The sequence below is a fragment of the Chrysochloris asiatica genome, unplaced genomic scaffold (genome assembly GCF_000296735.1).
Source record: "Chrysochloris asiatica unplaced genomic scaffold, ChrAsi1.0 scaffold00025, whole genome shotgun sequence".
Lineage (NCBI taxonomy): Eukaryota > Metazoa > Chordata > Mammalia > Afrosoricida > Chrysochloridae > Chrysochloris > Chrysochloris asiatica.
The window spans coordinates 21,237,875-21,257,962 of NW_006408543.1; the positions used below are offsets into that span (position 1 = coordinate 21,237,875).

Consider the following 20,088-nt stretch of genomic DNA (forward strand, 5'->3'; position numbering starts at 1 on the left):
GTATTTTTTATGCTTTCTGATTGTCTCTAGGCAGATGTGATCAGGACATGGGCTTTTCTTTTTACTCTTCTTCCTGAGAAGTTTGAAGATGCCATTGTTGGTCGTTGTGATGTAACTCATGATTTAATTTCAGCCTATTTTCCTTTTTAGTCTGCCTGTTTTGCTCCACAATCCTCGTTCAGGCCATTTTCCTAGTGATAAACAGGTCAGAGCTGGCTGTGCCCATTTTGCACTGCCGTTTGGTTGCACTGCCACTTTAAATTTCAAGGCAATCTGTGGGCATATGTAGTAGAACCTAGGGGGTGGGGGTGGGGTGTCCACCCACTCAGTCACTCCCTCTACTCACCTGAATGGAGGTGTGCAGATAGTGAGAGGCCAATGAATAGATGCAAAAAAAAAAGAAAAAAAAAAGAATGTCCACACCTTTATCTCTGCGTTTCTGTCAGGTGTCTGTGACAGCTCTAATCCTTCCCCCACTTTGTCTCACCCAAGATGGTGGCTCTAGGAGCAGCTGAGTGTCTTGGATGAGAAAGCAATGGATTTCTTGCTTCTGTTACAAATTCCCCTAGCTGTAAGTCTCCCAACATTCTAAATATTCCTTTACATGTGGTTCAGAGTTCTGGCACCATTCTCTGAGCCAGCATTGTCTGGTAGTCTGTTTTGTTGCTGATGGAGCTCCTCACTGCACTTCTACCCAATCCACCATCTTGTTTGTTCTCCTTAAATGGATTTTTAATAATCCACTTTAACGATGTAATTGAATATTAATTAAGTTTACCCCAGAGTTTTATATATATATATATATAGTCAAAACAGCTTGATAAACTAAGATGATTTAGATGAAAGACTATGAAATTACCCAGGTAAATTCTATTGAGTTAGTTCTGACTCATTGTGACCCTTTATAGAGGTTCCTAGATGCAGCTGGTGGGTTTGGAACACCGACCTTTGGTTAACAGTCTAGTGCTTATCCTACAACGTCCCACCAGGTCTCCAGTAGGCTCTCAATACATTTATAATGTAGGTATTGATTTGTTGTTGATTTTAGAATCTGTGTAACATAATCACAATCAAAAGATTGAATATGTATTCTCATTTCTGCTCATTTGTTGGTTAATATCTAATGTGTGCTAAGGTTAGAAATCATAAATGAGAAACACCTGGATGTTAATTATGAAAAAATGTTTAATATTTGTAATCAACCTCATTTTTCTTGGTCGATTAGAATTGCAACTGTTGGAAGTATTGGAATTGAAATACTTACCTTACAAAGGTTTCGTAAGAATTTAAAGCTCATGTTAAGTACCTCAAGTTTCTATCATATACGGGTATGCATTAAAGAATAGTGGTTATTATACTTTCTAACTCTGCATTTACCTAGTGTTTCCAGTTTCCTATGCAAGGAACTGGGAGAATAAGTTTTTATCCCTCATAAGTCAGTATTTTAGTATTTCAGTTCTACATTGCTAATAGGATCATTGCAATTATTATTCTGACTATAAAATGCTTCATAGTTTAACCATGAAATTCTAGCTCACAAAATATTCTTAATCTTTCTAAATTTACCTGGTCACTATATCTTCTTGACTTCCTGTGTATTTTCAATACAGTAGTACAGAATTCATAAGTATGTTCTTGTTAAATGCAGTCAGGTTGGTTCTGATTCATTGCAACCTTGTATAGGGTTTCCAAGGAGTGTCTGGTGGGTTTGAACCACCAATCTTGTGGTTGGCAGTCCAGTGAGTATCCTACAGTGGCACAATTGAAATATCCTCAGAAGAAACTGTTACATTTTGGTTGGAGGAACAAAGAATGGACTAGAATTTTAACACCCTGATTATTAAATTGGGGTGTTAGGTGGTAGACCAGGGAGTAGTCAAAAGATAAATACAGGTTCTCTCTTCCTAGAACATATGTTCATTATGATAAAAAAGGTTACCAATTTTAAAAGGAATATCATTGAGGAGTCCTGGTGTGGTGCTGTGGGTTAATTCATTAGACTGCATTGTCAGTTTGAACCGCAAGGTCGGCAGTTCAAGTTCACTTGGGAACCCTATACATTTTTGCTATGGGTCAGAACCAACTCTATGGCATTTAACAATAACAGTTTCATAGACTAATACCTTGGACTTCCAGAAGAACAAACCAATCTGTGTTGGAAGAAGTACCGCCAGAATGATCCTTAGAGACCAGGATAGCAAGACTTCATCTCTCATACTTTGGATGTATTATTAGGATAGACCATTCTCTAGAGAGGAAAATCATGGTTGGTATAGTAGAGTGTCAGCAAAAACGAGATGGATTGGCACAGTGGCAGCAGCAGTGTACTCAAATCTAACAACGATGTAAGGATGATGCAGGACTGTGCACTTTTTCGTTCTGTTGTACATAAGATCTCTGTGAGTTGGAACTGACTCAGTGGCACCTAACAACAACAACATCAGAGTCAGTGAAAATGTCCAAATATTTAAAAAACAGAAAATAAATTTAAATACACATAGATCAAACTTTGAATTTTTGGGGGTTATATTATGGTATAAACTCTAATTTTCTGTTCATTTGCATGAATACTTAAGGAGAAGCCTGTGAAAAGTTTCACAAGCAGTTGTAAGATATGTGGAGATCAAGCAAAATTTCCTGCAGGATGTAGGGTCCACAGTAATTGTAAAAACATTAAAGAGGGGGGATATGTTAAAATTGTTATTTTACGTTCCACAAGTGTCTAATCTTCTGTCTCTCTGTACATTATATCAGGAGTCCTAATGTAGTGCTTATAAATACTGGACTACTAACCAAAAGTTCGGCAGTTCAAACCCACCAGCTGCTCCTTGGAAACCATATACAGAGTTGCTATGAGTCAGAACCGACTCCATTTAACAGCAACACATTATATCAACTTAAAAGGATAATGATAGTTATTTCACTAACCACTCATTTATTTTTAAAAATTTTACCTGTGTATATTTTATATGTTCTTGGGAGTAGTCATTTCATAAGTTGTTTCCTGGCTTTAAAAATTAACTCTTTAATTTTCTGTCTTGAACCTAAGTCCTTCTCTATCACGTCTCTGTTCTCCTCCCTTTTATGGTAAAATTCTCAATGAATCGTCTAAACTTTCTTTCAGTTAATTCATCAGTTTTCTACTTCCATTTCAATATGTCTTTTGCCTTCATCTTTGCATTGAAAAGTCTTCACCAAAAGCACCTTAAGTTTCTAAAACCAGGAAACATGGGTCAGTTATCATGTAACATGACTCTGCATAGTATCTGACCTTTATAACCACATGCTCATTCTGGAAAGAGTCTCTTCCATGGTTTTTAAGCATTAGCTCACACTCTGTTTTCAGCCTACTTCTTTGGCCTCATTTCCTTTATGGGCTAATTACTTTTGACCCAGACAGTAAATGTTGGAGTTCTTCAAATATCAGACCTAGACTCTCTCCTCTCTACACTCTGGACTTCTCTCTAGGTAGTCTCATCCTGCCCTTGGCTTCTGTTACCACCATAACCTGTTGTTGTTATTAGGTGCCAACTCCCAGTGACCCTATGCACAACAGAATGAAAAACTGCCTGGTCCTTCACCAGCCTCATGGTTGCTATATTTATGCCCATTGCTGATGCCACTATACCACTCCATCTCATTGGGGGCCTTCCTCTTTTTCTCTGACCCTCCACTTTACCAAACATGATAGATATCCTTCTGCAGGAACTGGTCCCTCCTGACAATATGCCCAAAGTATGAGAGATGAAGTCTGGCCATCCTGGCGTACAGGGAGCATCTGCCTGTACTTATTCCAACATAGATTGGTTTGTTTTTTTGACAGCCCATGGTACTTTAATATTCTCCTCCAACACCATAACTCAAATTCATCAATTGTTCTATAATCTTCTTATTCATTGTCCGACTTTCGCATGCATATGAGGTTATTGAAAATACTGTGGCTTAGATCAGGCACATTTTAGTTCTCAAACTGATATCCATACTCTTGAACACTTTAAAGAGGTCTTGTGCAGCAGATTTGCTAATGCAATATGTTGACTGATTTCTTGACTGCTGCTTCCATGAGTGTTCATAGTTGAACCGAGCAAAATGAAGTCTTGACAGCTTCAATATTATCTCCATTTATATGTATACTGAAGGAAAACGTACAGTGTGCACTGAAGGCATTGACAAAGAACATAGCTCCAGGAATTAATGGAATACAAATTGGAATTGTTCAACAAACTGCTGAACCACTGGAGGCACTCATCTATACCAAGAAATTTGGACGACAGCTACTTAGTCAACTGACTAGAAGAGAGCTATATTTATGTCCATTCCAAAGAAAGATGTTTACCTGTGCTTTATTGGCTACAGAAAGGCTTTCGATTGTGTGGATCATGACAAACTATGGACAACGTTATGGAGACTGAGTGTTCCAGTACATTTTATTATGCTCATGTACATGTGCTTATGTATCTAGACCAAGAGACAGTTCGAACAGAACCAAGGAACACTGGATGGTTTAAAATTAGGGGAGGTGTGTGCCAGGGTTGTATTCTTTCACCATACTTAATTCAATCTGTATGCTGAGCAAATAATCTGAGAAGCTGGATTACATGAAGAAACGTGGCATCAGGATTGGAGGAAGTCTCAATAACAACCTGTGATAAGCAAATGATGCAACCTTGCTTGTTTAAAGTGAAGAGGGCTTAAAATACTTAACTGTTGAGGATCAAGACCACAGACTTCTGTATCAGTTGCACCGCAATGTAAAGAAAACAAAGATCCTCACCACTGGACCAATAAACAACATCCATGTAAATGGAGAAAAGATTGAAGATGTCAAAGACTTCATTTTGCTAGGATCAACCATCAACAACCATAGCCTGATGACCCTCAAATCAGCCTGATAGCTCCTCTAAACTCCAGTTGTGTATATCCACTTGCTTACTTAACATTTGTTAGATGTCTCTGAGGCAACTCCAACTCAGCATATCTAAAATTGGACCCCTGATTCTCCCTCCCAAACTGATCTTTTGCTCTCGGCCCTATCCTTGTGAATGGCTTCATTATCATTCTCTTCTACAAGTTCAAAATGTAGGATATTCTTAATCTCTCTCCCCCCAATCCATGATTGCTAATCTATTTTTGCATCCTGGAGCATTTTAATTAAGGTTTGTGAATTGTTGTTGTTAAGTGCCATCACATCTGTTCCAACTCATGGTGATCCTGTATAGGATTTCCAGGGAGCAGTTGGTGAGTTTGAACTGCCCACCTTGTGGTTCAAACCAACCTTGCAATCCAGTGATTATCCTACAGTACTATACCAGGGCTGTGTATAAAATTACTGTATCATCTCTAACATATAGTATATATTACATACTATCATACTTTATTATTGTTTTTGTTGTTGTTAGGTGGTGCTGAGTCAGTTCCAGCTAATGACAACTCATACTGCAACAGAATAAAACACTACTTGATTCTGTGCCATCCTCAAAATTGTTGATATGTTTAAACCCATTGCTTCAGCCATTGTATCAATCCACCTCATTGAGGGTCTTCCTCTTTTTCATGGGCCCTCTACTTTACCAAGTATGATGTTCTTCTCCAGAGACTGGTCCCTCCTGATAATATGTCCAAAGTATATGAGACAAAGTCTTGCCATTCTGGCTTTTAAGGAACTTCTGACTGTACTTTGTTTGCTTCCGAGATAGCTTTGTTTTTTTTTCTCTGGAAGTCCAGTGTATATGCAATATTCTTTACCAGTGCCATATCTAAAGGCATCCATTCTTCTTTGGTCTTCTTTATTCATTGTCCATCTTTTGCATACATATCATGGGATTAGAAATATAACAACTTGGGTTAGGTGCAACTTAGTCCTCCAAGTTACCACCATAGTCTTTAGACTATGTATAATATAAATTATAATAATAATATTTCTGGGGTCTTGGTGTGGTGCTGTAGGGTAAGCACTGGACTGCTAACCATAAGGGCTGCAGTGCAAACCCACCGGCCACTCCTAGAAATCCTATACAGAGTTGCTATGAGTCAGAATCAACCTGACAGCACTTAGCAACAACTACTACCATATATATTTCTAACCAGTTTATGTCTGATGTCTGTGCAAACACCTCTTTTGATTTTACACTTTACTCCTTCTATTTGTTTTTTACATTGCAGCCAGGTTAGTAATCTGTGTAGTACATCCCAACCCTAATTTAAATTCACAAATTAAACCCAAAATTTTAATAAGACTTCTGGGAACTTCTGTGATTTTCCCTCAAACAACCCAACAAACTCATCTCACAACAAAGCTCCCTTGACTTTTAGTAGTATAACCATGCTAGCCTAACCTGAATTTAGTTACTTTCTCCTGCCATTAACTCTTGCATATATTACCCTCTCCTCTGGAACATGGACCTTTCCCTTTCCTACTGCCCAGGGATGGAGTCCTGGTGTGACGCTGTGGGTTAATGCGCCTGAGTAAAGTACCCCTTTACTTCCATGATGTGTTAAAAATGATCATATATGAGTATTGTCAGGCTTTTGCTCATTCTGTTTTTTTTAAAGAAGCCATAGTATTCAAATAATAGATTTAATAATCTTCTTTCCTCTAAATTTGTCAGAGAGATATATTCTTGAGAAAGAGAGTAGTTATATAATTCATAGTACTGACATAACAGTGGATTCCTGGTGTGCTGCGGGGTAATGTGCCAGACTGCAAAGCCATTTGAACTGCAAGGTTGGCAGTTCAAGCTCACCAGTTTCTCCTTGGAAACCCTATACAGGGTCGCTATGGGTCGGAACCAACTCTACAGCACTTAACAACAACATACTATAAGATCAATGTACCTCCATCATTACTGGTTTCTACTATATGAGAGAAAGTGTGTGTGTGTTAGTGGGTAAGGGGCATGAAAGCAGAGCAAGAAACAACCTGGGATAATAATACATTTCTTTATTTAATTGATAGCAGATAAACCTCTAGAATAATAAGAAAAAATATGCAAATAATTCTAATTAATTAACATTTATGAATAAGATTGGAATTATAATATCTCTAATAGAAGAGGCTTAAAATATGAAAGTTATCTGATAGTGCCTTGAATATTTTCTTGAACATCTTGCACCATTTAGTTCTAGATTGATGGATAGATGTCGAGCTAAGGAAAATTATATGTATTAATTTAATTATAACTTAAAGCAAAGCGCTGCTGAGAAAAAGGTAGAGACAGCATTATAAATCTTTGCTTTGTAGTGTTGTATGCTGTTGAGTAAGTTCCCACTCATATGGTCTCCAAGACTGTAAATCTTTATAGGAGCAAAAAGCCTTACCATTCTCCTGTGCAGTGAATTCAGACCTGGGCATTCTCTCCACTACCAGGGCTTTGCTTTGTTGTTGTTAAGTGCCCTCGAGTTGGTGCCTAGTAACCCTGGATAGAGCTCTGCATAGGAAAAGGTTATTGCAAGTTGCAGGATCTGAGGCAAAAGTGGATTTAGCCAAGAAAGTTAAAAAAAAAATACAGATGATTCTGATATTATAATTCTGGGTCTGTCTTGGAGTTTTCTATTTGTAGACTGTAGACTGTTTTGTTAGGTAATCACTAACTACTGTAATTAATAGTCCCCCTCCCTCCCCGCTGTGTAATGATAGTGTGCCAGTAATAGCTTAATATCCATGTCTACAAGGAAGATCAGTTAATACAATTAGTATTCAAATTTATGCACCTACTAGTAATGCTAACGATGAAGATCTTGAAGTTTTTTAGTTTTTAACAGTGTCTGCCATCTGATTGATCAAACAGCTAATCGGGAAGCATTAATAATTTACTTGTGGTTAGAAGTAAATGGAAACAAAGAAGTTGACTTGGTAAGTCGAAAATATGTTCTTGGTAATACAAATTATTTCAGAAATGGCATGATAGCATTTTAGAAGACCAATGATGAATTCATTGCAAATACCTTTTTCAACACAACATGAGTAGTAACTGTATACATGGGCAGGAGTCAAATTGACTACATGTGTGGGAAAATATGATGGAGAAGCTCCGTGTCATCAGTCAGGGAGACCAGGGACTGACTGCAGGACTTATTTTACTTGTCTTCAGCTTCAACTAGAACTTGCATAGGAAGTAAAACAAGTCTATGAGAGTCAAAGTACAACCTTGAGTATATCCCACCTGAATTTAGAGACCGTCCCATGAATAGATTTGGCACATTGTTGAATACTAATGACCAAACCAGACGAGTTGTGGAATGACTTAGATATCGTGTATGAAGAAAGAAAAGATCATTAAAAAGACTTTCTTGTTATTAAAAAGACAAAAACTGATGTTAAGAGAAACTGAAACTTGCTCTTAAATGTAGAATAGCAAAATTAAATAGAAGAAGCAATGACATAAAAAAGCTAAACAGATTTCAGAGGATGGCTTGAGATGGCATAGTAAAGTGTTACCATGAAATGTGCAAAGACCTAGGGTTGAAAAACCAAAGGGGAAGAACAAGCTTAGCATTTCTTAAGCTGAAAGAATTTAAGAAAAAATTCAAGCCTGAAGCTGCAATATTGAAAGATTCTATGGGCAAGATATTGAATGATTCAGGAAGCATAAGAGCATCACCAGAATGCACATAGTCACTGGACCAAAAGAAATTGGGTGATGTTCAACCATTTCAGGAGGTAGCATAAGTCAAGAATTGATAGTGTTGGAGGAAGAAGTCCAAAGTGAACTGAAGACATTGGCTAAAAACAAAGCTTCAGAAGTTGGCAGCATACCAATTGAGATATTTCAACATATGGATACAGTGCTGGAAACACTCATTCATCTATGCAAAAAATTTGGAAAATAACTATGTGGCCAACTGATCAGAGCAGTTCCATATTTGTTCTCCCTCCAAGAAAGGATGCAATAGCATGTGGAAATTTCCATACAATATCACTGATATCATTTGTTGTTGTTAAGTGCTGTTGAGTCGGTTCCAACCCATAGCAACCCTATGTAGGATTTCCGAGGAGCAGCTGGTGAGTTTGAACTGCCGACCTTGCAGTTCAAACGTTTGGCTTTGCAGTCTGGTGCATTAACCCACAGCGCCACACCCTTGTTGTTGTTGTTATGTGCCATCAAGTCGGAACCCACCCATAGTGACCTTATGCACAGCAGAAGGAAACACTGCCCAATCCTGGGCCAACCTCACTACTGTTGCCACGCTTGAGTCCATCTATGCTGTCACTTTGCCAATCCATCTCACTGGGGATCTTCCTCTTTTTCTCTGACCCTTCACCTTACCAAACATGATATCCTTCTCCAGCGACTGTTCCCTCCTGACAATATGTCCAAAGTATGAGAGACGAAGTTTGGCCATCTTGGCTTTAAGGAACACTCTAGCTGCACTTCTTCCAAAACGGATCTATTGGTTCTTTTGGCAGCCCATGGCACTTTCAGTATTCTCCACCAACATAACTCAAATACATCAATTCTTTTACGGTCTTCCTTATTCACTGTCCAGCTTTTGCATGCATATGAGGTTATTGAAAACACCATGACTTGGGTCAGGCACACCTTAGTCCTCAAGCTGACATGTCTTCAACACTTTAAAAAAGGTCTTGTGCAGCACTGTTGCTTCCATTAGTGTTGATAGTTGATCCAAGAAGAATGAAGTCCTTGACAACATCAGTCTTTTCTCCATTGATAAGAATGTTGTTTATTGGTCCAGTGGTGAGGATTTTTGTTTTCTTTACATTGAGATGCAATCCATACCGAAGGCTGTGCTCTCTGATCTTCATCAGTAAATGTAGTGCCACACCCTATTCAAGTAAAATTTGCTGAAGATAATTCAAAAAATGGTTGCAGCAGTAAATCGACAGAGAATTGCCAGAAATTCAAGCTGGATTCATAAGAGGGTATATGTCTGCTACCTGAAAAACATGACTTGGAAATGACTCATCATTTCTAGAACTCTGGCACATGGTTAATCTAACTGCAAGAGACACCAGGAAATTAAGTCTAGAAAGTTGTTGATGTTGTTAAGTGCCATTGAGTTGATTCAAACTCATAGCAACTCTGTTATAGGGTATCCGAGGCTTGGTTGGTGAGCTTGAACCAACTTGTGGTTCCAACCAAGTTTGCAGTCCAGCGCATTAACCCACAGCACCACTCCAGTATTCCAGGAAGAAGGAGTAATAAATTTTTGGTGAATTGATACCAGTTTTTATCACATATACAGCTTTTCTTTGTTCTTTTCTGTGTTTGTTTCTGTTTTTCTTAAGAGCTGATTTTTATCTCAGTTTTTATATGATTAACATCAGGGTGAAATACAAATTCCTTGGCAACATAGCAAATCCTTTACAGATTGTCCTCAATTTATTTCTTAAACCATATCAATCAGTATCTTTCCTATTTATTCTTGTATGTGCATTCCATTTTAACCACTATGCCTCAAATAATGCCTTGTACTTTTATGCTTCTATACTTTAGAGTCCTGGTGTGGCATTGTAGAATGTACACTGGACTGCTAATCACAAAGTCAGTAGTTCATCCACCAGTGGCTCCTTGGAAACCCTATACAGGGCCCCTATTCAACATACTTAGACTCCTGTTGTGTTATCTTCCTGGTAAACTGCCAGCTCTTTCACACTTGGCCAAATTCCTTAGGTTTTATACTCAAAGCAGATAACTCCTTTCCTTGGCCCCTTCTTGCCTTTAGTCTATTATTGGCCCCTCTTCCAGTATTTCCTACATAACACCATGTATTATGTTGAGCACTCTTCACATATTATCTTAATTACTTAATAACTATCTCCCACAGAAGAGGGGTGAGTTCATCTTTGTATGCCTAATAGACTGAAACAAACTAAGTACTCAGAGTTATGGAAGGAAATTTGAGTCTGATTGCTCTAAATTGTGTATTTTAAACCTTTAGAGATTTGGAAACATCCATTTACTCTTGCAATTTAAAATTATCTGCTCAGAACATTTCAGATGAGTAATGAAAAATTTATATTGATACACATCTGTGGCACTAAGTGAAAATAGGAATTCTCATTTCCTCCCTGCCCTTCCCTCTCTTGCACTGCTCCTTTCTCCCTCCTCCCCAATTGACTCCACAACTTTGGAAATGTTTGTAGTTCTTAAGTGCAATCAAGTCATTTCCGACTCATAGCAACCCTGAATTTGGGTCTCCAGGGAGGGGCTGGTGAGTTTTGAATCATTGACCTTGCAGTTCAAACTGGCCTTTCTTTCTAGTGCTTATCCTAGAGCGCCACACCAGCACTCCAAAGCTTTCACTACAGTGGAAATGCTGTAGCATTCAATTAAATGTTTATCCATTTTTAGGACTATATAAATATTAGTATGAAACTACATTGTAAAGCATCACTGAAAAAAAATTTAATTGGTCAGTGCAGTGCTGAACTAGTAGGAATTTGCATTCTAGTTTTAAAAGTCAGTAAAGATAATATATCTGAGTATATATCTTTATATAGCTTTTATAATGGTAGTGCTATTGTTGTTTAGTGCTGTTGAGTCAGTTCCAACCCATAGTGATCCTGTATAGGTTTTCCAAGGAGCAGCTCGTAAGCTTAAACCACCTACTTTGCAGTTCAAACTAACTTTGTAATCCAGCATACACACCCACAGTGCCACACCAGGACTTCATAGTATATTACTATAAAAACCATTGTTGTTAGGTGCCATGGAGTTGACTCAGATTCATAGCAACTCGCTGCACAACAAAATGAAACACTTCCCAGTTCTTCACCATCCTCACAATCATAATGCTTGAGTCCATTGCTGATGCCACTGTGCCAATCCATTTAATGAGAGATGAAGCATTCTGGCTGTACTTATTCCAACACAGATTTGTTTGTTCTTCTGGCAGTCCATAGTACTTTCAATATTCTTTCGAACACCAAAACTCAAATTCATCAATTTCTCTGTGGTCTTCCTTATTCATTGTCTAGCTTCCACATGCTAATGTGGCTGTTGGAAATGCCATGGCTTGGGTCAGGCGCACCTTAGTCCTCAAACTAACATCTTTGCTCTTGAACACTTTAAAGAGGTCTTGTGCAGCAGATTTGCCTAATGCAATATGTCCTTTGATTTCCTGACTGCTGCTTTCATAAGTGATGATTGATCTGAGCATAATGAAATCTTTGATATCTTCAATTAGGATGCTATTTATTGGTCCATTAGTGAGGATTTTTGTCTTCTTTACATTGAAGTGCAACCCATACTAAAGGCTGTGCTCTTTGATCTTCATCAGCAAATGTTTCAAATCCTCTTAGCTTTCACCAAGCAAGGCTGTATCATCTACATATTGCAGGTTAATGAGTGTTCCTCCGATCCTGATGCCATGTTCTTCTTCATGTAATCCAGCTTCTCAGATTATTTGCTCAGTGTACACACTGAATAAGTATGCTGAAAGAATACAACCCTGGCACATATGTTTTCTGATTTTAAACATTCAGTGTTCCCTTGTTCTGTTTGAACAACTGTCTGTTGGTCTACATACTGGTTCCTCATGGGGAAAATTAAGGGTTCTGGAATGCCCATCCTTCACAGTGTTGTCCATAGCTTGTCATGATCCACACAATCAGAACCCTTTGCATAGTCAACAAAGCACAAATGAACATCTTTCTGATATTCTTTGTTTTCATCCAAGATTCATCTGTCATCAGCAATGATATCTTTGTTCCATGTCCTCTGAATCCAACTTTAATCTCTGGTAGTTCCCTGTTAATGTACTATTAGAGCGATTTTTAAAGTATGTTTAGCAAGATTTTATTTGCATGTGATTTAATGATATTGTCAGATGATTTCCACATTTCACTGAGTCACCTATCTTTGGAATAGCCACGAATATGGATCTCTTCCAATCAGTAGGCTGGGTAGCTGTGTTCCTAGTTTCTTGGCATAGATGAGTGAATGTCTCCAGTGCTGCATCAGTTTGTTGAGCGATTTCAATTTATATTCCATCAATTCCCAGAAAATGTTCTCTGTGAATGTCTTCAGTTCACTTTCAACTTCTTCCTTCAATACCATTGGCTCTTGATCATGTACGAGCACTTAAAATGACTGAACATTGGCCATTTCTTTTTCATAGCATTGATGCTGTGTATTCCTTCCATCTTCTTTTGATGCTTTGCCACATTCAATGTTTTGCCTGTAAAATTCTTCAGTAGTATTGTAAGTTGAAGCTTGAATTTTTTTACTTCAGTTCTTTCAGCTTAAGAAATGCTGGATGTGTTCTTCCCTTTTGGTTTTCTCAGTTCTTTGCACATTTCATTATAACACTTGACTGCTCCAACTGCTCTTTGAAATTTTCTCTTCAGCTCTTTTACCTCCTCTTTTCTCCCATTTGCTTTAACATCTCTATGCTGGAGAGCAAGTTTGAGGGTCTCTTCTGAAATTCACTTTGGTCGTTTTCTTTCTTGACTTCTTAGTGATCTTTTGCTTTATTTCTGTTTGATGTTCTTGATACGATCCCACAATGCTTACTGGTCTTTGGTCATTAGTGTCTAATGCATCAAATCTGTTTTTCAGATGATTTCTAAATTCAGGTGGGATATGTTAAAGGTCATATTTTGGCTTTTGTGGACTTGTTTTAATTTTTTTTAGCTTCAGATTGAACTTACATATGAGTAATTGATGGTTTGTTCCACAGTGTGCCCCTGGCTTTGTTTTACCTGACAATGTGGAGCTTTTCCACTGTCTCTTCCCAAAGATGTAGTCAATTTGACTTCTGTATATCCTATCGGGTGAGGTCCTTGTGTACAGTCGTCTTTAATGTTGTTTATAGTAAGTACTGGCAATGAATGAGTCATTGGTTTTTCAAAATTCTATCATGTGGTCTCCAACATTGTTTGTATCACCAAGGCCATAGTTTCCAACTACTGATCCTTTCTGTTTGTTTCCAACCTTTGCATGCCAATCATCAGCAGTTATCAATACATGCTGATAGCATGCTAGATCAACTTCAGACTGAAGCAGTTGTTAAAATGACTCCATTTCATCATCACTGGCTTAGTGGTTTGCAGTTGTAAATTTGAATAATAGTGGTATTAACTGGCCTTTCTTGTTGTCATATCAATATTATCCTATCACCGATAGCAGCATACTACAAGATAGATCTTGAATTTTTTTTTTTTTTTAATGATGAGTGCAACACATTTCCTCTTAAATTAGTCATTCTGACTTAGTAAACCAGATGATTGTCAGATTCAAAATGGTCAATACCAGTCCATTTGAGTTCACTAATGTCTAGGGTTCTGGAGTCCTAGTATGGCTCTTCAGGATAATGCACTAGACAACAAGGTCAATTTGGAATGTGGGGTCGATGGTTCAAACCCACCAGCTGCTTCTCGGAATCACTATACAGGGTCGCTATGAATCAGAACCGACATGATGGCGCTAATAACACAACAGTGATGTGTAGAATATCAATCCTAATGCTCTCTATTTAATTTTTGACAACTTCCAATTTTCCTAACTTCATACTTCATATGTTCCATATTCTGATTATTAATGTGTGTTTGCAATTGTTTTCTCCTTAGTTGATTTGTGCTTCATCAGCAAATGAAGGTCTCAAAAGCTTTACTCCATTCACATAATCACAGTCAATTCTACTTTAAGGAGGCAGCTTTTTTTCCAGTCGTATTTTGAGTGCCTTCCAACTTGAGGGACTCATCTTCTAGCACTAATATCTGACAGTATTATGGTGTTATTCATAATGCTTCATTTCATTATTCCATTGCTATTCATAAGGTTTCAGTAGCTAAACATTGAAAAATAGTTCACCTGTCTTTCTTCCTAGTTTGTCTTAGTCTGGAAGCTCAGCTGAAACCTGTTCACTATGGGTGTAACTTGCTAGTATTTAAAATACCAATGACATAGCTTCCAGAATCAAAACAGCATGGAAGCCACCACAGTATGACAAACTGACAGATGAGTGGTGCTTAAAAATGATATAAGGATATCTAGTAGCGTAGTGGTTACGAATCCAGCTGCTAACCTCAAGGTCGGCAGTTCAGAACTACCAGCCGTTCCATGGGAGAAAGATGAGGCTTTCTACTCCCATAAAGATTTATAACCTCGGAAACCCTGTACAGGGTCACTATGAGTCATAACCGACTCCACAGTACTTAACAACAACAACATTCAGATCTATTATTAAAGTAAAAGTAAATAATTATTTTCTTCTTTATCTCCTGAATAGACTTTATTGTAAAAAAATTATTTTAAAATTGTTGTTGTTGTTGTTGTTAAGTGCCGTCGAGTCGTTTTCGACCCATAGCGACCCTGTACAGGGTTTCCGAGGCTGTAAATCTTTATGGGAGCAGAATGCCTCATCTTTCTCCTGCGGAGCGCCTGGTAGTTTAAAATTGTAGGATTTATAATTAAGCATTTTTCATAAAATCCATAATTATAAGGAATTTCCTAAATTCATAAAATTTTGTGACTTTATTTTCTTTATTTTGTAACCCTAAACTACATAGAACAAAAGTAATTTACAAACTGAAAGTCAACATTTTTCACTACTTCCAGTTTACATTGTTTTTGTTAGGCAAAATGATTATTCTTGAGTTAATACGGATTGTCTCATTTCTATTTATTTTATGGCTTCTAAGCACTTTATATATGCTTGAAAACCAAATTAATTCTGCAATGACTTATGGTCTGTTTTTTTTCTCCTCTTGCAGAGATATGACAGAAGTTGTACATATTAAAGATAGGAAGGAGGCAATTCATGAGTTAAAGTACTCACCAGATGGAACTTACCTTGCTGTTGGGTGCAATGACAGCTCAGTGGATGTTTACGGAGTTGCTCAACGTTATAAGAAAGTTGGGGAATGTGTTGGGTCTCTTAGTTTCATCACTCACCTGGACTGGTCCTCAGATAGTAGATACTTACAGACAAATGATGGAAATGGAAAAAGACTTTTTTATAGGATGCCAGGTAAAATCTTTGCATTAATTATATGTAACTTACAGATTTTTAAAGTCTATAAAATATATTAGAATTTCTCTAAAAGTAGCATGTAAGTTACATGTGATTATAGGAAATCCAAGAAGAAGATCTGAGCTGATATTATGGGTACTGTGGTCTTTTCTAAAAGGCTGCTCTATTATATTGAAATCCTTTTGGTTCTTAACTAAAATTCTTGCTGGGAACATCTAACACGGGCATATTTTATATTCAGTTTCATTCTATGTGAGTATAGTAAAATCCTATAATATTTTATTTATATATATATATCCATTGAGTCGATTCTAACTCATAGCTACCCTGTATAGGGTTTCTGAGGCTGTAAATCTCTATGGGAGCAGAAAGTCTCATCTTTCTCTCATGTAGCAGTTGGTAGGTTTGGACTGCTGACCTTGTGGTTGACAATCCAGTGCTTATCCTATAGTGTCACTAGGGCTTTATTATATATTAGAGAGTCAGACAATCATTTTTGGGGTGAAACTAATTAACTATAACTGCTGCACAGGTCTTTCAGTTATTTGTTCCATGGTGGCTTGAATGTTGCTGTGATACTGGAAGCTATGCCGTCTGTATTTTAAATACCAGCAGAGTACACCTGTGATGGACACATTTCAACTGAGCTTTTATACTAGGACAGATTAGGAAGAAGGAAAGGAGAACTACTTCTAAATGTCTTGCCACTGAAAACCATATGAAATAGCAAGGAACACTCAAATAGCACCAAAATATTGAAACATGATGAATATCACCTGAATATTGTCAGCCCCTCAGATTGGAAGACACTCAAAACACTATTGGGGAAGAGATGCTTCCTCAAGTAGAGTTGATTGTGATTAAGCACATGGAGTAGAACTTTTGGGACCTTCATTTGTAGATAAGGCACAATTCAAATTGAGGGAAAACATCAATAAACATCCATTGATAATGGGAATATGGAATGTGCAAAGTATGAATCTAAGATAATTAGAAGTTGTCAAAAGTGAAATGGAATGCATAAAGATCAATACCCTAGGCATTAGTGAGCTGAAATGGACTGGTATTGGCCATTTTGAACCTGACAACAGTATGGTTTACTATGCCAGGAATGTCAGATTAAGATGAATGGTATCACATTCATCATAAAGAACATTTCAAGGTCTGTCTTGGAATATAATTCAGTCTGTGATAGGATAATATCCATATGCCTACAAGGAAGACCAGAGTCCTGGTGTGGTGCTGTGAGTTAATGTACCAGACTGCAAAGCCGTTTGAACTGCAAGGTCAGTGATTCAAGCTCACTAGCTGCTCCTAGGAAACCCTATACAGGGTCGCTGTAGGTCAGAACCCACTTGATGGCACTTAACAACAACAACAAGGAAGACCAGTTAATACTACTGTTATTCAGCTTTACTCACCAACCACTAAGGCCATAATGATGAAACTGAAGAATTCTACAAACTTCTGCTGTCTGAAATTGACCAAACATGTAATTAATATGTCTTGATAATTACTGGTGATTGGAATGCAAAGGTGGAAACAAAGAGAAAGGATTGATAGTTGTAAAATATGACCTTAGTGATAGAAATTATGCTAAAGATCACATACAATTTTGCAAGGCCAATAACTCTTCCATTGCAGATTTTTTAAAAACTACTTAAAAGATGACTGTACACATGAACCTCACCAGAAGGGATACACAGAAATCAAAATGACTACATCTATGGAAAAAGACTTTGGAACAGACCATAAATTTCTCATAAGCAAGTTCAGGCTGAAGCTGAAGAAAATTAAAGCAAGTCAACGAAAGCCAAAATTTGACCATGAACATATCTGACCTGAATTTTGAGATAATCTCATGAACAGATTTGTTGCATTAGACACTATTGACCGAAGACCAGAAGAGTTGTGGGATGACATCAAGAACATCATTTAGGAAGAAATCAAAATGTCATTAAGAAGACAAGACAGGAAAGACCAAAATGGATGTCAGAAGAGACTCTGAAACTTATTCTCCATCATAGAGATGCTAAAGCAAGTAGAAGAAATGAGGAAATAAAAGAGCTGAACAGAAACTTTCGAAGGGCACCTCGAGAAGGCAAAGTCAAGTATTATAATGAAATGTGCAAAGACTTGGAACTGGAAAACCAAAAAGAAAGAACAGGTACAGCATATCTGAAACTGAAAGAACTGAAGAGAAAATTCAAGCCTGAACTTGTAATATTGAAGGGTTCTATGGGCAAAATACTCAGTGATGCAGAAAGTATCAAAAGAAGATAAGCAGAATACAGAGTCACTATACTAAAAAGAAATGGACGATGTTTAACTGTTTCAAGAAATAGCACATGATCTACAGCTAATGCTATTGAAGAAAGAAATTCAAGGCGTGCTGAAGGCATTGTCAAAGACCAAGGCTCTGGAATTTGAAGGAGTACAAATAGAAGTCTTTCAGCAAACTGATAGAGCACTGGAGCCTCATGTATGTCAACTGATTGGCCAACTGATTGGAAGAAATCCATGTTTCTGCATATTCCAAAGAAGGGTGACCCAATGGAATGTGAAAATCATCAGACAGTGTCATCAATATCACATGAAAGTAAAATTTTACTAAAGATAATTCAAGGATGGCTACAACAACAGTACATGGACAGACATATGCCAGAATTTACAGATGGATTCAGACAAGGATGTGGAATGAGGGAAATCCTTGCTGACGTCAGGTAGATCTTGGATGAGAGCAGAGAATACCAGAAAAATGTTTATCTGTGCTTTTTTGACTGTGCAAAGGATTTCCACTGTGTGAATCATGAAAAACTGTGGACAACATTGCAGAGAATGAGTATTCCAGAACACTTAATTGTGTGCATGAGGAATCTGTACTTAAACCAAGAGACGATGATGGTTTAAATATAACAAGGGAACACAGAATGATTTAAAATTAGGAAAGATGTGTGCCAAGGTTGTATTCTTTCACCATACTTACTCATCTGTATACGGAGCAAATAATCCAGAAGCTGGATTATATGAAGAAAAACATGGCATCAGGATTGGAGGAAGACTCATTAACAACCTGCAATATGCAGATGATACAACTTTGCTTGCTGAAAGCAGAGGACTTAAAATACTTATTAATATCAGAGACCATAGCTTTCAGTATAGGTTGCACCTCAATGTAAATAAAACAAAAATCCTCACCACTGGACCAGTAAATAGCATCATGATAAATGGAAGAAGATTGAAGTTCTCACAGACTTCGTTTTGCTTGGATCCACTATCAACACTCGTGGAAGCAGGAGTCAGTAAATCAAATGACTTATTATATTTGGCAAATTTGCTACGCAAGGCCTCTTTAAAATGTTCAAGAGCAAAGATAGCAGTTTGAGGATTAAGGTGTGTCTGACCCAAGCCATGGTATTTTCAATAGCTCTTATGCATGTGAATGTTGGATAATGAATAAGGAAGATCATAAAAAAATTGATTCATTTGAATTATGGTGTTGGGGATCAACACCATAAAAGTAACCATTAAAAGTAACATGGACTGCCAGAACTAACAAATCTATATTGGAAGAAGTACAGCCAGAATACTCCTTAGAAGCCAGAATGGTGAGACTTTGTCTCACATACTTAAGACATATTATCAGGAGGAACCAGTGCCTGAAAGAAGACATCATGCTAGGTAGCATGGAATGTCAGTGAAAAAGAGAAAGTCCCCCAACAAGATGGATTGGCACAGTGGCAGCAGCATTGGGCTGAAGCTTAACAACAATTGTGAGGATGGCACAGGACCAGGCAGTGTTTCATTCTGTTGTGCATAAGGTTCCAATGAGTCAGAACTGACATGGTAGCACCTAACTGCTAGTGACAATTACTGTAAATTTGTCACCATTTTTCATTTTGTTGCGGTTGGCTTTAATCAACTTTGCAAATATTAACATGTGCTATATATGTTATAGCTAACTAAATTTGAAAAGAATACTGTCTGTCAAATACTGTCAAATACTTAAAAGGAAAAGAGTAAATGCAGAGTTATGGAAAAAATGCTCATAATTTTATTCACTATCTTCCAAGAACTTTTAAAATAAGACAAACTGCATAATTAAATGAATTCATATCCCAGAAAATTATTCATTAACAGTGTATAATCGAG

The 20,088-nt window shown here is 37.5% G+C and overlaps 1 protein-coding gene across 1 annotated transcript in view; it reads left to right on the forward strand.

Moving 5' to 3' along the window:
• Positions 1-20,088, forward strand: part of EML5 (echinoderm microtubule associated protein like 5) — a 266,949-nt gene that overhangs the window by 90,217 nt on the left and 156,644 nt on the right. Inside the window, exon 9 of the mRNA XM_006839584.1 lies at positions 15,677-15,933. Within this exon, the coding sequence (XP_006839647.1) occupies positions 15,677-15,933 (257 nt within the window). The remainder of the gene's footprint in view (positions 1-15,676; positions 15,934-20,088) is intronic.